This window comes from Phascolarctos cinereus, unplaced genomic scaffold, assembly GCF_003287225.1.
Source record: "Phascolarctos cinereus isolate Bilbo 61053 unplaced genomic scaffold, phaCin_HiC Scaffold_4;HRSCAF=312, whole genome shotgun sequence".
Classification (NCBI taxonomy): Eukaryota; Metazoa; Chordata; class Mammalia; order Diprotodontia; family Phascolarctidae; genus Phascolarctos; species Phascolarctos cinereus.
In genome coordinates, this window is record NW_027555847.1 from 591,409,231 (window position 1) to 591,427,083 (window position 17,853).

At 36.1% G+C, this 17,853-nt stretch overlaps 1 protein-coding gene across 7 annotated transcripts in view; it reads right to left on the reverse strand.

The window, feature by feature from the left end:
* Positions 1-17,853, reverse strand: part of STK3 (serine/threonine kinase 3) — a 485,213-nt gene that overhangs the window by 369,887 nt on the left and 97,473 nt on the right. For all 7 annotated transcript variants that reach the window (XM_078153675.1, XM_020969092.2, XM_078153672.1 and 4 more), the window contains one exon: positions 15,540-15,654. In XM_078153675.1, coding sequence (XP_078009801.1) covers positions 15,540-15,654 — 115 coding nt within the window. The remainder of the gene's footprint in view (positions 1-15,539; positions 15,655-17,853) is intronic.

Below are 17,853 nucleotides of genomic sequence, written 5' to 3' on the forward strand. Positions count from 1 at the left end.
CTTATGGCAGAGACTGAAGCTGGCAAAATGTGAACTGACCAGCAGGGAAGCAGTCTGAGTAGGCTTTGAAGTCCAATCCCAGGGAATTAGCAAGCAAAGAGGAAGGAGTAAAAACGGTGAGTAATAAAAGAATATAAAGATAATTTGACAAATAAGTTGTACTGGAAATAGATCACATCACAAACACAACTGTTGCTCACAATATGCCTGGACATAACACTGATTCATAAACTTTTAAGTACACTTTAATAGATATTACTATGCTGACTATGTATAACCAGGAGTGTACTGGTAAACATTTAAAACCAGTTCTGCAAAAAGCATCACATGCTTTTAAGTTTAATCTATATTATTATCATTTTCTCCATCACTTTAAGTCTAGACAATCAACAAAACAATAAATCAGGCCCTAATTTGTAATTTCCAAGGTGTAAATGCTCACACAGAAAATTTAACTAATAAGCCAGTACAAGCTGGTTCTAGTATACTTCTGCTTATAATCGCCAAACTAAATGGAATGAAGTAAACAGAACTCATTATCTTTCCACAAAACTCTACTCTTCTTCCATACTTTCCTATTACTGACAATGGTACCAAAAGCCTTCCCAGATCCCCCAACTCAGTGCTGTCCTCAACTCTTCACTCTTTCAACTTACATTTCCAAACAGTTGCCAAATCTTGTCATTTTTATCTCTACAAAATTTCTCACATATGTCTCTTTCTACTCCCACAGTAATTCAGGCCTAAGGAACTATTCACTAGTTTCAGCCTTCATTATCTCTTGCCTGGACTACTGTAACAGCCTCCTATTTGATCTCCCTACCTCAAGCCTCTTCCTACTCCATTCCATTTTCCACACAACCACCAAAATGATCTTCATAAAATACAGGTCTGATTACATTACTCTTTTATCCAATAAACCTGAGTGTCTCCTTCTAGAATCAAATATAAATTCTCTGGCATTTAAATCTCTTCATAACCAGATCCCTTCCTACCTTTCTGGTCTTTTTACACACTACTTCCCTGCAGAGATCCTGCAATCAAGCTGACCTGGTATACTTCCTCATCCAAAGAAAAGACACTCCATCTCCCATCTTTGCACTGGCTATCCCCCTTGCCTAAAATCTATCTCCTCTTCATATCCACCTCTTGGAATCTCTGGTTTCCTTCATGCTAAAACATCATCTTCTACTTCAAACTTTTCTTGATTCCTCCAGCTGCTAGCAGACTCCTTCCCAAAACTACCTTGTATTCATTTCATATATGTATTAGGAATATGCTTATACATGCATGTAGATATAGAGAACATATATATGTGCATGTATATACAAACCCATCATTCCTCCTTTAGGATATAAGCTCATTGAAGGCAGGAAATGTTTCTCTTTTGCTTTTGTATCTCCTGACTTGTTGACTGATTGATAAGCTCTCTACTTACCGACAGTAAAACAAATCAAAAACATATGGCAAAAGAATGAAGAACATATTCTACTCTTCCATCTTCTTTGCTACTAGAGTTATATCCCCAAGATGCTATCAGTGTAGCTACAGAAAAGGAGCTTACATGCCAACACTTTTTACTCAATTACAAAAGGCAATCATTTCATCTACTTGTGCAATAATCCAGCAAACATTAAACATAAAACAAGAGGTGCCCCAAGACTGTTTCTATGTAAACTTCAAATATAAGAATAATTATAATAAGATCTGATATTAATTTTTTTAAAAAGTACTTTAAGTTTTGTAAAACATTTTATACATACTTGACCTACACAACAATCCTCTGAGGCACATACTCTTATTGTTCCCATTTTACAGATGAGGAAATTGAAACTAAGAGAGGGTAGGTATATCACTCACACACACACAAGAACTAAGTTTCTGAGATGGGGCTTAAGTCCAAGCCTTCCCAACTCCAAGCAAAGCACTCTATCCACTACACCATTCTGTATGTTAATGGTGAATCATTAAGCTACTAATTTGGACAGAGACTGGTCTCAGGGTCTGAGATAGAGCTACAATTCCAGGTGGATATTAAGTGGCATCAGAAAAGAAAGTTAAAAGGATAGATAACTTCAGAAACTAACTCACATTAGCTACTCAAATGAAATTTATTTTTTAAATAGAATTACAATTACTCTATATACCAATGTCAAACTCCACTCAGAAAAATTAAAACAAGAAGTCCCATCAGCACAAAAACATACTTCAAAAGAATTGCTGGTAATAAAATACAGACCATATGTGGACTGAAGCCATTTGGGAAATTTAAATAGAAAAATGGCAACGTGGAGTTTACATTAAATTGTACTCAGAAAAGTACGTACACACTAACAATATAATGCTGGGATTATACAGACTACCACAAACAAAACGGTATGTTTCTACCTCCCTCCAAGTTACAAACATTTGTGAAGTTAAAACTATGATAGGAAAGACATCTGTACTTACCTAAACAGTTATTGATAATTTGTTTATAAAATGCAAAAGCAGAATCCATAATTAGCCAGGATAAATTTCGAAAGAAATATCTGATAAAAGATTTCCTCACTGAAAACAGAAGCAATAAGCCTGAAGACTTGGATTTTTTTCTACAGATATTTTTTAAGTTGTGTGTGAGACTTCATGCATTTCTTTATAATGCATTTAAGAACAGGAATCTGTAAAAGAGCTTAGGTGTAGAACTGGTTTTTCTGCAATTCCTTGTGAAGAGGATATGTTCATATATTAAAGTTTATTCATCATATTCATTGAGCAATTCTCATGCAGAAGACATCCTAGAGGATTCAGATACATTAAGACAAAGTTCTTATCTTCAAAGGACTTACAATACAATAAAGATTAGGCATATGTACAAATAAGTATAATACAAGTCTGTATGAAAAAAGTGTCATAAGAGTGGTACAATGCCCAGTCTATTGCATCCCATCCTAAGTAGAAGTTTCACACTGCTGTTCATATGACACAATCAATATATGTCACATATTGACATATCCTACAACAGAAGTGTCAAACTCTCAGCCTGCAAAACCCCCAAATGTGACCAGAACCAGAGTTATTGGGAAATGTTTAACAAAATAAATAAATATATAGCACAGATAATGGTAATTTGTAGTTTTCCCAGTCACTGTGTTTGAATTTGATATCACTGACTCCCAATCCAAAAGCCCATCTGTTGGTGGTACCTCAGATGCAAATGCCCAACATAGTACTACCACAGAGCACAAATGTACCTAGGCAGATACAAGCCAAGTAAACTATGAAGGACTTGTGTTGACTTTCCTGATTCCTCACCACTTAGCTGCTAAATGCTTTGCCCCTCAAAATTTACCTCATACCTATTTTCATATATACCTACATATGGACCTATGGCCTCTCTAATAGAACATAAGCAGCTTAAGAGAAGGACATGGTTTACTTCTGTCTTTGTACATACAGCACTTATCACAGCACCTGGTCAATGTTGCTTGACCTTTCCCCAGTACAATGCATTCTTCTAAACATGATCATTTACTCCACTGTTAATGAATCTGGAATCAGTATGATCATTTTTTTGTTAATGACCCTTAAGCTGATACTGGACTTGTTTCGAAAAGCTTCTATGATACCTTGATTAAATCTCAATTTATCTTTTTGGCACATAACTTATGCATGAATGGTAAATAGTTATTTCCACCATGACTATGGCTTAATAATCTCTGCAGGTCTAAGTATTTACCCCAACTACTAAGACAGATAAAGAGGTCTTAATCCAAAAAAGGAATGATTTGTAGCATTAAAAAGCTTTTCTGTGTTTTTTTAACATAGAAAATGCAAACAGTTCTTAGATGACTTGTTATTTTCCAGGATCCTCTATTTGCAACAGATACCATTTACTCACATATCAATTGGGTCGAATGAACTATGATATATATTGTTATGAGCTGTGTGAAATTTTTAAAAGTTTCTCCTTTACAACTTTACAAATCATAATGTTCTTCAAAAGAAAAACGGCAGTATTAATGGCCTGTTTTAGATTTCAATCTTCAAATGTAAATAACTAATAATATCTAAGGACCATGGGGTCATAATTTCTCACCAGAGAGAACGCAGTTCTGTCTGAGATGGTAAAGAAGGGCTTCACGTGGAAAGCATAATTTGAAATCCAGCTCCCATCAGCACTGGCTGTACCCCATGCCTGGAATGCTCTCCTCCTCACTTCCATCTCTTAAAATCCCTATCTTCTTTCAGTACTCAGCTCACAAGGCGACTTACACAGAAATTCTTTTCCAGTCCCCTCAGCTGCTAGAGCCTTTCCCTTCAAGGTCACCTTCCAACTAGTCTTTCTGTCTCCCCATATATACCTATTTATTTATACACTGTCTCCTCCATTAGGATGTAAGCTCCTTGAAGACAGGTTCTGTTTTTCTGTCTTTCTTTGTGTGCCCTGCACATGGCACTCTGACTAGCACAGAATGGGCACTTATTAAATGCTTGCTGGCTGATCAGTTTAACTGGAACTTGAAGAATAGACGTGATTTTAACAGAGATGGGAAGGTGAAGATCCTGAATTGCATAAGCAAAAGTAGAAATACAGAAAAATATAAGGTCTATAAAGTAAAAGAAAGGATGAAAAAAGCTATGGTCTCAAAGGACATTTTTTTAAAATGAGTTTTCACTGATATTTTCTGTTTCTTCAATTACTATAAGATCCCAAGTATCTCTTCCCCTCCCCCAGAGCCATCTGACAAACAGTATTTTTTTAGGGAGGAAAAAAAAAAGGTCAAAAGTCAACACAACTGATCAAAATATTGAAAAAGTAAAACACATCTGCAATGCTACATCTCTTCATTTAAGTTCCACTTGAGTTTTATAATTCTGTTACATATACTTTTGATTTTTTGTTGTGCAGTCATTCTTTCCATTTGCATTGTTACAGTCATTGTGTATACTGCTGTCTTCATTCTGTTTACTTCACTCTGCATCAGTTCATATAGATCTTTCCCATACTTCTATGTTTCATCACACACATCATTCCATACACATTCATGCATCAAATTTTGTTTATCTTTTCCCCAATTGATGGGAATTTATTTTGTTTCCAATTCTTAAGCTATCACCAAAAAATGCTGCTAAACAAATTTTGGAGTATATGGGGACTTTTTTCTTATTGATGGTTTCCTTGCCCAGTAATAGTCACTCATTCAAAAGTTATGGACATTTTAGTCACTTTATTTGCATAATTCCAAATTGCCTTCCAAAACAGCTGTACCACTTCATAGCTCTACCAACAATGTATTGGTGTGCCTATCTTCCCACAACCCCTCCAAAGTTGATTATTGCTATTTTTTATCTTTTTGCCCATTTGCAGGGTGTGAAGCAAAAACTCAGGATTGTTTTGATTTGCATTTCTCTTATTAGTAGTAATTTGGAGCATCTTTTCAAGTGCTAGTAAATACTTTGCTTTTCTTCTTTTGAAAACTATTTATTCATATCCTCAAATGACAATTTAAATCAACAAAAAATAAGTTAAAACATTAACTGTTTCACTTTAGAAAGTATTTCCTACTGGGCAATTTTAGCAGCAATAATTATATGATTTGAGGGAAGGAGGTAGATTTTACAGGATAGTTTCTAACACAGTTATTTTAATTAACCAAAAGTAATCACAGTATCACAGATTCAGAACTACAAGGCGCTAGAGAGGTTATCTAGTCCAATCTCTTCATTTTACAGATGAGAAATTCAGTGACTTGCCTAAGGTCACAAGATGGTAACAGGAAAGCTGGGCTTTGAACACTGGTCAGATAACTGCAAGTCTAGCATTTTTTCTTACTATACTCTACTGACTACTCTGTCGAGTACTTTTTAATGTACTTTGGAGAAAAAAAGTGAACTGAGTGAAATAGTATTGCTTCCTAATGACATTCCCAACCCCACCTCCATGAATTTCCCATGAATTTCAGGAATCCAGCCCCTGAAACCAGATCCCTGGCCCTGGGCTCATTCTGGTATAATCCTTTCAACTGTCCTTTCATTGTGGCTAGACTCAATCCAGCCCTCCATTTTCTGTTACCTCCAGACCACTTCAGGCTACTCCTTAATCCCATCTAGATACCTTTCTCTCTTACCTCTGGACCACTCCAGGCTATTTGCCACTCCTTAATCCCATCCAAATCTTTCCCACAATCTTTTTCCCTATAAAAATATCCATCTTATCCTCATCAAATAAGTAGACTCACTAGGAGTCTGGCCTGCTTATTTTGGTAGCACAAATAAACTCACTACTTGGACTGAAAGAAGGCATGAGTGGTTGAATTCTTTTGAGACAGACCCATGCTTTTTACCCTTACATCTCAGAGTTCCCAGCATTAGACTGCAACACTAACAATGGTATGTTCTAGGAAATCAGTAATAGTTGAAAGTTTTCTTTTGCATTAGCAAATAAAGGGGTACAAGTAATATAAACAACACATGCCTAGCAATGTGATCTGAGTCAAAGAATAGAGACATTTTAGCTGCTTTTTTTTTTATCATTACTCCAAACTGGCCTCTAGAATAGTTGGACTACACAATATTTTCTAATTGCTGGACAGTTTATCATGGTGAATTCTGATTTTCAGGATTAATGTTCATCATAACCTCAACATTCATCTTCAAAAGGGGCATGAATTCTCTGTAATGTGCAGGGACAGTTTTTGCTTCCCTCTGACCTTTTTACAAGCCTAAAAACTGATAACCAATCCTTTGTCATTTTTATGCATCCAAGATAAATTTAGTTCAATATTATTTATCTATTTATTTCATGTGTTCATTCAAAGGTTATCTTAGAACAACTGAATTCTAGCACCAAAGGATTTCTTGGAGATCATCTAGTCCCGTCCTCTCATTTTACAGATGAAGAAATAAGGCCCTAAACGATTAAATAAGATGGTCATGGCCCCAGAGTTGGTTGGTGGCAGAGTTAGGAATAGAACCTAGATCTCTTAACTTCCAATCAAGTAATCTTTGTACTATCCTTATTGCATCCCATCAGTGTTTTCTTAGAGGACTAGAAATATTACTTAAAGTCAGAAGACCCTCTGGGGACAAGACTTCATGAAGGTCTTACTCTGCCTGGAACTGGCCAGTTGGACAATACAGCTCTTTCCTTCTTTTTTTTGTTCTTTCCCTCCTTCCTTCCTTCTCCTTCAGAAATAACTCAAGATATCTTGGGGTTTGCAGGCTAGATTTCTTTTTTAAGGATCATGCCTTAAACCCAAATCACTCTGGCTCACACTGATGGGCCCAGATGGAGTCAGAGTGAATGTAAACAGGAATTGTTTCTGTTTGGGCCAGAAACCCAGAGGGTCCTCCCCTCCCAGTTTCAGTTTTGGTTTGTTTGTTTGTTTTTCTAGACAACATTAAAGAGGTCATTCCTTGCCTCATTTTTTAACTTAGCCTTAATCAGTGAATGAGCATTGCCTCAGTCAAACTGAGACCTGCTAAAGACCTCAGGCCAAGGTCTTCCACCACATCTGGGGCCACTTCCAGTAGTCCCAATGTGTATCTGGCCACTGGACCCAGATGGCTCTGGAGAAGAAAGTGAGGCTGATGACTTTGCACAGCCCTCCCTCACTTAAATCCAATTCACTTGCATGTCATGGCATCACCTCCATGATGTCATGGTCCTCTTCCACACTGAAGGATAAACAATAACTCTGCCTGCCCATCACTGTTATCTACCCATTAGTTCTACTGTCACTATTACGGAAGAAAGATAACTTGGTGATAATAGTTCACACTGGCACATTCCAAAACACCAGTGTTCCACATTAATACACTATTGGTGGTGGTGTGAATTGTATAACCACTCTGGAAAATAATTTGGAACTAAGCTCAAAAAGTTATAGATCTATATCTCTGACCCAGGGATGCCATAATAAGGCCTTTATCTGAAAGAGATCAAAGAAAGAAGAAAAGGTCCCAAATGTACAAAAATATCTATAGTAGTTCTTTTTTTGAGGTGGCAAAGAACTGGAAACAAAGGGAGTGTCCTCAACTGAGGAATGTTTGAACAAATTATGGTATATGAATAGAATATCATTATACCACAAGGAAGGACAAAAAGGATAGTTTAAAAGAAAGGTAGGAAGACCTGCAAGCAAAATGAGTGAGCAGAACTAGCAAAATAATTATATTACAATATCAACATTATAAAAATGAATAATTATGAAAAACATAAAAACTGTAATCAACACAATGATCAACCAGAATGCCAAAGGACTGATGATGAAGAATGCTATCCAACTTCTGACAGAGAGGTGATAGACTAAATTTGTAGACTGAGACACATTTTTAGAAATGACCAATATGAGAACTTGTTTTGCTTAACTATGTATGTTGGTTACAAAGGCTTTGGTTTTCTTTTCTTTTTTCTTTTTTTAAACCATGGGAGTTTGGGATGAGGTCATGATGGAGTGTGAGCTTAAGCAGAGATCTTCGCCCCTTGCTCCAAAGGGAATCTGGCTCCCACTTGTCTACAGACCCCAGCTCCTTATCTCCCTTTGAAAGCCCTAGCCTCACCTTTTGACCTTACTCAGATGCCTTCCAGCTCCCTTCATTACAGGCCCCATAAAACACTTCCAGTTCCCTTCATTATCTGTTCCCATTGTTTATTCAATCTCTCAGACCTTCCAACTGGAATTCTTACCTAGACCCTTTTCCCAGCCCCCTCATTTGGCCCCAAAGTTACTTTATAAGAACTACTCTGGCCCCCATTCAGACGCTGAGAATCTCATGCCCAAAAGGCTGAGACCTTCTCATGCCTGCTCATCCCCACGGGCATTACTAATGTTCAGCTAATAGGCTGAGAATTTCTCATGCCCGCTTGTCCTTATGGGCATCACCTGGCCTATGTGTTATATTGCTAATAAACTTTTCCTCTGGCTAGAAGAAGATTTGAGTTGAATTCTTTCAGGCAGGGCCCAGCACTGCAATCTCGGGGGTTCCCAGTAGCACCCCAAAAACCTCTAGACCTCTTCAGTCAGAGGGAAAGAAAATAAATGCTAAACATCTGTTAATTTTTTAAAAACTAATTTTAAAAAGCAAGTTTTCTGAGACAGATTAAATCTCAAAGTCATTTATCATTTAAATTGTCATATTAATCTACATTCTATTAAATAGGTTCCCCAATCCTGTTATTCCTTCCTCACTGACTTAGTGGCAAACTTGTATACCCATGATATCTCCTCATAAACTTTTTATCCTCTTCTGATTAACACTACTCTGATCAAGCCTGGCTCCAAATCATGACCATAGTCTTTGGAGCACCCACTCTACTCTAAACAAAATCTCTCACATCCTTAAACTTTTGAACCAACATTCTTCCCACCTCCTCATTTAACAGAATCCTGGCTTTTCCCTGTGGAGACCACATTCCTTGCAATCCTCTCCTCTGGAAGCTACTCCTCCCATTCCCCTAGACCTTCAATGGTAGAAAAAGGAATACTCCTTGTTCTATCATTGCTTCTATATCATTGATTCTAAAACTGTAGTCCAGGAACCCACTAAGGTCCCCAAAACCCTTTCAGGGGTTTCAAAATATAAACTATTTTCAAAGACATTTTAATTTTTAATGTGATATGTATACTGATAGAAATAACCCATACCAAAAAAAAAGTTATTTGAGGTAGTCAATAAATTTTAAGAGCATAAAGAGGTCCTGGGACCAAAGAGTTTGATAACTACTCTACTAATATTCCTCAAAGATCTTCCTTCATCTGAAATTCAAGCAATCCATTGCCTCATTATTATTGTCATCCATTTATCTCTAGGGCACTCTTCAGACTTTTTCAGTGCCTTCAATACATAGCCTTCCTCTATTGTCCACCCCCAGGTATCATCCTCAAAAACTTCAATTTTCATGTGAACAATCCTCCTAACAAACTGACCACACAATTCTTCAACATCCTCACCTCCAGCTACTTCCTTTTCTCCATTTCTCAGAATTACAGCATGTCCAAGATGCAGAAATCTAATATTTATTTGATTCTCAGACCACAATCTCTATACCTTCCCACTCACATTAAACCTATTTTTTACCCTTACCATGCCCAAGTTCATGAGTAAATTAGCATTTTTAAGTACCTATTATGTGCCAGACAAATATTTTAATCTACTAAGTGAGATAAAATTTGCAAAGTGCTTAGCATAATATCATATAAATGTGAGCTGTCTTTTTTAGGATAAGGATATGGACCAGAACCCTTGCCTTCCACCTCTTTCCTAACAGAATGTAAGCTCCTTGAGGTTTGGAACTGTTTCACTTTCGTCTTTGTATCCCTACCACCTAATAGTGTCTGATGATGACAGCTAATAATAATAGTTAACATTTATATAGCATTTATATGCAAAGCACTTTGCAAATATTATCTCAGTTGATCCTCATAAAACCTCTGGGAAATAAGTAATAGCATGATCCTTATAGTTAAGGAAAACTAAGATGGGCAAGGATTATATAACTTGCCCAGGGTTACAAAGCTAGTATATGAATGAATCTAGATTTGAAGTCAAATCTTCCTGACTCCAGGCCCCACCTAGATGCCTCCATAAATAGTAGATATTTAATAAATGCTGCTGATTGCTTCTCCACTGGCTCCTTCTTGTCTGCCATTTGCCCCCAAATATGCTCAAAATCTCCCTAACTCTTTAAAAACAAAAAAAAAGTGTTTCCCTTATTCTATATTTCTTAATCCTATTCAATCTTTTTTCTCCCCATCAATTCTAAACTTCTTGAAAAAATTTTCTATACCCAATTCCTCCATTTCCTCACTAGCATTCTCTTCAAGCTCTTCTAATGAACAATTTTGAAAGACTTAGCAATCTGAACACCTCAGTGACCAATGTTGATGTCAAGGTTTTTGTATACGTTTCTACTAATCAACTAAAATAGCATCAAAAGTCAACGACCCCCTACTCAGTGAACCCAATGGTCTTTTTTCAGTCTCTATCCTTCTTGACCTTTCTGCTATATTTAATATTTAATAATAAGAAATAATACTTACTCCTGCTAGATACTATCTCCACTTGTGGTTTCTAAGATACCTTCTCATGGTTTTCCTCCTACCTCTCTAACCACTCTTTGCCTCCTTTGCTGTCTCCTCTTCTTTTCCTAACCACCTAAGGTAGTTGTTCCCCAAGGGTCTGTCCTTTCCTTTCTCTATAATCTCTCCATGGCAATCTTATTCACTCTTATGTTTTTAACTACCACTTCTATGTAGAATAGTCACAAATATCTCTCTGGCCTTCATAACTCTTTTCTGAGCTCCAGACTTGTACTTCTAATTGCCTATAGGATATCTCCACCTAGAAAAAATTAAATATATCCAAAACCAATCTTACTATTGTTCATGATAAGCCTGCACTCTCATTCTAACTTCACTAATTCTATCTGTGGCACCACTCAACTTCCCATGTTTGAAACCTAGGTTTATCCTTTTTTTCTTCTTACTTTTCATGCCTAGTCAAATACCAACTTCTATCAATTCTACCTCCACAGCATCTCATATCTATTCCTCTTTTCTATTTCCACTTCTACCACTTTCATCTTAAAGTCCTCATTAATACCTATTTCATTGTTCATATTGCTACCATTCTAATCTTTCCCTATGCATGGATCTGAGCATGTCAATCCTCGGCTCAGAAATGTCCAAAGACTTCTTATTGCCTATTAAGTCAAGTCTGAATACCACTGCCTGGCATTCAAAGCTCTCCAAAACTTAGACTCACCCTACCTTTCTAGTCTTATTTCATATTCTTCCTTCCCTGACCTCTACAGTAAAGGTAAATTGGACTATTCTATGCCCCCTAATATGGCCAGCATTTCCTGGCTCCATGGCTTTTCTTATACATTTCCTTATCCCTAAAGTATCATGTCTTCCCCTTTTTGTTTAATGAATTCCTATCTATCCTTTAAAGTACAACCCAAATGTCATTTCTTCCATGATGCCTTCCTAGACAGTCTGTTGGTAACGCTCTTCTTCCTCAGACATCACATAACACATTACATTGTAACTATATTTATCTTATAATATTATGCATTATAGTTATCTGGTTTTGCCTTATTATCTACTAGACTATAAATTCAAGAAAAGCAGGTATGGATGGTGTCTTATCTGTTCTTTCTATCTCCATTAACACATAACAGTACTTTGGATAGAGTAGGCATTTAATAAACGTTTCTTTAATGGATGAGTATATTGCTGTTTTATTTTTTTAAAAAGCAATGATATTTTCTCAAAGAAAAAAACTGATCTGGTAATAACATATTGCTACAACCTAAGAACACTTAGTAAATATTTTTGTATTTATTTTCTTTTAAATTGTTTGTTAGCCTATGTCCCTTGGTGACAAAATATTATCCTGCTATACAAGGTATTCCAGAAAACTAATAACTACATTAAGAATTTTGGGACACCCTGTCTTGTACCCTTTTTTCCCATTATGACATGGAGTACATGTTTTTAAAAGTTTGTTAGACACCTATAAGTTCAGGTTCTTAGTATATTCTATCAAGACCATCACAAAAACCCCCAAATAGTCCTCCTTGCCTCCGGTGTCTTCACTCTCCATTTCATCCTTCACACAGCTGCCAAACTGATATTCCTAAAGCACAGATCAAACCATTTTCATTACCTTGTTCAAGATGTTCCTACTATAAAGAACTTGTGGGAGGATATAAAAAAACCACAGGATGGCCAGGCACAGGTAAGCTGTAATCTGCATCACTGAAGGGAACCCCCAAATCAAGGAACTCACAAATCCATTTGAATATTGAATGAAAATCCCCGGTACCTAGTATATAGAGCCTGGTACACAGTAGGCATTTAATAAATGCTTATTGAATGAATAAATTACAATTTCTAAATCACATCTATTTAAAACTATTTCATTATGCTCCTGATTATGGACAAATGGGGCAAGAAGTCTTTTAGAGTATTCCTAATTTTCAAATATTTTCTCAAAAAAATAAAAATTTTTTTTAAAGTCTATGGTTTTTATTTCTTAACATAACAAATAAGCTATTTATACCACATTTACACCACAAAAGGTATCATTAAAATATTAAAACAAGGATATGAAGGAAAGTTACATTTGCCAGTTTCATGCAATCTTACTTAATATAACCATTATAAATTTTAAATTAGAGGCAGCTAGGTGGCCTAAGTGGATAAAGCATGGGTTCTGGACTCAGAAGGACCCAAGTTCAAATCTGACCTCAGACACATAACACTTACTAGCTGTGTGACTCTGGGCAAGTCACTTAACCCCAATTGCCTCACCCAAAAAAATAAAAGTATCAAAAATTTAAAAAATAAAATAAAATAAATTTTAAATTAAGTAAAAGATCTGAGTTTAGCATTTTTTTTAATTTCATCAATTTATAAAGGCTTCATCTCTGGTATGGATTAGAACCATTTTTAAACTTGTTTTTGATAAAGCATTTTTCCTCTAACCATGCCAGGGTCATTGATTTACATAAATTCTAGCAAAGAACTATGGAAACTTAAAAATATATAATTAAAATGTCACAGATCACTTAATCTATTCTGTCAAAACAGGGAACATTTAACTCTTGCTTCACTTCCTCTAAAAGAAATTCTACGTACTTTATTTTTCCCAACAGGAAAAAAAAATCAGTATAGTAAACTTTCAAGTTACTTCCCTAATCAAACTTTAAAATGATTTTGGTTAACCACAAATCGACTCAAGTATTTAAGCATTTTTCTGAACGTATTTTACTGGAACACTTCTGAAAATATATAATAATGCCATATAGTAATTATGTAACTGTTCTATAGAATTATAAATTATCCCACTGATTATTTTTACAGTCATTTCACAGATAAATAGGGCAGCTTTTCCCCACTATAAATTATATCCAAAACTAACTTGATGCATTTCTAGTTTAAAGTAGTTATTCTGTAAATAGCTCTTTTATTTAGGATTAAAACATAACCATAAAAAGATTTTGTTAATCACATTTTACTAAATTGCATCACATAAATCCATAAAGTTACAACCTGCCAACATTACTTTCAAACATCCTGAAATGATTAGCAAAAAATATACTTTTCAATAGACTCTGAAAATTCAGAAGCATATTAGATTAACTGTGGTTTTAAACATTTTTAACCTTTTTTACTAGTCACTTGGATGACCAAAGTATTTAGAATACTCCAAACATAAAATAAACTTACTTGTCTTTCCAACCCTCTCAGACATGAAATGTCATTAAATTATTAAGTAAAATCTAAACCAAGTTTATTACATACATTTTCAAAACCAAGCACTACGTATTTTGTAATCCCACAGATTGTTTTTCCCCCACATGATTCATTATTAACCTACACAACACTGGTATGCAAAGGTAAAGCAATAAATGCTATAAATGAGGTAATTAGACACAAACAACATTATGCTACATTAATAAATTAGGGTGTAAATATATTCATAAGATGAGAGGAGTTTAGACTAGTTCTCTTAAAATTCTTGCTCAGTACCTGGAACCCTACTGTCCTCATGTTCACCTTAGTCACTTTTCTTCTACCTTCCCTTGCCTCCCTCACCTCATCCCATACCACACCAATTTCCACCTTTTTCTAATAATAATAATCAAATCACCATCTTTATGACTTCCTGTACCACAACTCCCTTCCTTGTTCACCACTGCCCCATATGTGTTGTTTCCTTCCCTTAGAATGTAAGCTCTTTGATGGCACGGTCTGTCTGTCTAGATTTATATTTGTATCTCCAGTACTTGACTCTATGACACAGGATCATAGATTTAGAACTAAAAGGGACCCTGGAGGCCACATAGTGTAACACTCTCATTTTAGTGATGAGGAAACTGAGGTATAACAAAGTTAATCACTTGCTTAGGGTCACCCAGTTACTAAGTATCTGAGGCGGTATTTGAACCTAGGTCTTTCTGAATCCAAGTCCAGAGCCCTATCCATTACATCATGAGTTCCTTCATTCACTTATTTATTCAGTAGTTTCTTTTTCACCACTCCCTTCCCCAGCAAACTTCATAATATAGATCCTTCAGAATTTTTTTTTTTAGTGTCTGGACCTGTGATTTCATGAGTAGGGAACTTTCTCTACCACTGCCTAGGCTAGGGCCCTGAGAAATGGCCACTAGGTGGCACAGTAGAGAGAGCACTGGGCTTGGAATGGAGAAGACTTGAACTCAAATACTGCCTCAGACATGAACTAGCTGTGTAATTTTCAACAAGTCACATAAAAGCTACTTGCCTCAATCTTTAAAAAATGAGGATAATACCAGCACCCACTTCCCAGGCCTCTTGGGAGGATCAAATGAGCTATTTGTAAAGTGCCTTGTAAATATAAATGCCAGCTATTTAGTGACTTGCCTATCATCACAGAGGCAGCATTTGAACCCAAGTTTTCTTGACTTCAAAGACAACTCTCTATCCATTATGCCATGTTCTCTCTCTGTAGAAAACAGATTAGGAAATTAATTTCAAAATAAAATATAGCATTGAAAAATCACTTACTGTCTTATTCCGTAACCGAATTATGTCTGAAACAGAGCCAGCTCCACAGTATTCCATAACAATCCAAAGGTCAGTGTTCTTAAAGTAACTGCCATAGTACTTTACAACATAGGGGCTGAAGAGAAAGAAAAAAGATTAAAACTTTATAAATTCCAGAAGTAGAGATTTCCCCTAATAAATGGTATTTTAAACACATCATGATGTTACAAGTGAGTATCATTATCTGAATTACATCAATTCTGCACAGTTAGGCTTTAATCCATGAATGGAATTAAATAAGATCATAAACCATAAGAACAAATTTCCAGTTGTTTATGTCATTCCCAAGGTAATATAGACTTAATTTATATAAATTCTATATTCTACTAATCAAATACACATTATGACGATAGCTTTCCAGATAATATTTAACATAATTTAACATAAAGCACCTAAAACACACTCTATAACCACTACCTCTGAAGTATAAGCCCTCTACAGACACATGGTTTCAATGAAATATTAACATTCAAATAAAAAAAGATGCTATTTCAGGATTGCTACCAACAACAAAAAAAAATATTCTCTCCTCATTTGTCCCTTGAAAATTCTGGGTCTTAATGCATTTTGGGAAATTACACAGTACTTTCAAGTATTTTCAATAATCCTGAACCGGGAAAAAATCCATCTCTAACACCAGCATTCTCCTAGTAGAGCCACACGAATGAGATTCGTGGAACAGAATAATTTCCAAAGAATTAAAGTCACAAACAATTGACAGGGCAAGAGAAAGGCACATGGTATGCAAAAGTAGCCTGCAACAATTACCAAAAGGACCTTCGAGGACAAAAGAAACAAACAGTATGTGCTACTGAGAAAGGAGAAGGGTAAGAGATTCAGCAAGAGACAGACAATGGCCCAGAATCCTAGAGACAGGGAAAAACAAGAGGACTGAAAATTCAGGTGAATGTGTACATATGCTTTTTGAAATTTTTATAGTAGAACATGAACACCAGTAATACAGGATGAGAAGGTATAGAACAATTTTGATTTGCATCACTGAACACCTTGTCATCAAATCCAAAAAAGATCTATACATTCCCAAACAAAAACACAAACCCATCCAAAATGTTTTTGAAGTTAGTATATTATGTACTCAAAAGTAAACATAACTAGCACTGATTAAGAACCTACTATGAACAAAGCAATGTACTAAGTGCTTAAGATACAAAGAAACTAAAAAAAGAAAAGTCCTTGCTCTAAAGGAGCTCACAATCCAGTAAGAGAAAAGATAACATGTAAATAATTATGTACAAATAAGATATATACAGGATAAACTGGGTTTTGTCTCAGAGGTAGGATTAAGGACCCAGAAAGATTTCTTGAAAAAAATAAGACTTTACATAAGACTTGAAGGAAGCCAAAGAAGCTAGAAGACAGAGATGAGAAGGCAGAGAATTCCAAGAATGGGGTGACAGCCAGTGACAATGCCTGGAGTCAGAAGACGGAATTTCTTGTGCAAGAATAGTTAAGGAAGGGTCACTGAATCAAAGAGTCCAAGGAACAGAACAAGGTGTAAGAAGACTGGAAAGGTAGGAAGGAACCAAGTACTATGAGTCTGGGACGGGGGGTGGGAAAGTAAAGGCTATGTATTACTCCATGGAAAACAGGGATTCACTGGAATATCAAAAAGGTGTCCTGACAACAGCCTTAAGTCTCTTTTCAGGGACTGGAAAACATTTTAGTGCTTTATCTGTGTGTCTGGGCTCTTATGAGTCTACTATGACTTCTGGTTTTGTGCAGTTGAATAAAGGTTGCCCCGTGCCTGATATGCTTTTAGCACCTTGAATGCTTTTAAAGAGCTCAAGACCCTCTTACACACTTTTTTTTTGGGGGGGGGACACAAAGCAATCAGGGTTAAGTGACTTGCCCAGGGTCACACAGCTAGTGTGTGTCTGAGGCTGGATTTGAACTCAGGTCCTCCTGACTCCAGGGTCAGTGCTCTATCTACTCTGCCACCTAGCTGCCCCACTTATCCACTTTTTTAAGGAAAGCTGCACTCGAGCTATGCCAAAAATATATTAGAAGTTTTTCCTAAAGCAGCTCTGGGTGCAGACATCAAGCCAAAGAGAAAAACTGACCTTCTTGCAATAAGCCCCCAGAATTGTATCTGGTTCAAATGAGCCTAAAATCTTAGGGAGCCTTGAGCCATGGTAAACATATAAATTGTGCATCCCTAAAACGATCACCATAAGATAAGGTAGAAGATGTTGAGTGATGTATCCAGTAAATGATACAGAGTAGTTCAGGGGGAAAAATGATCATAACGAAGTAG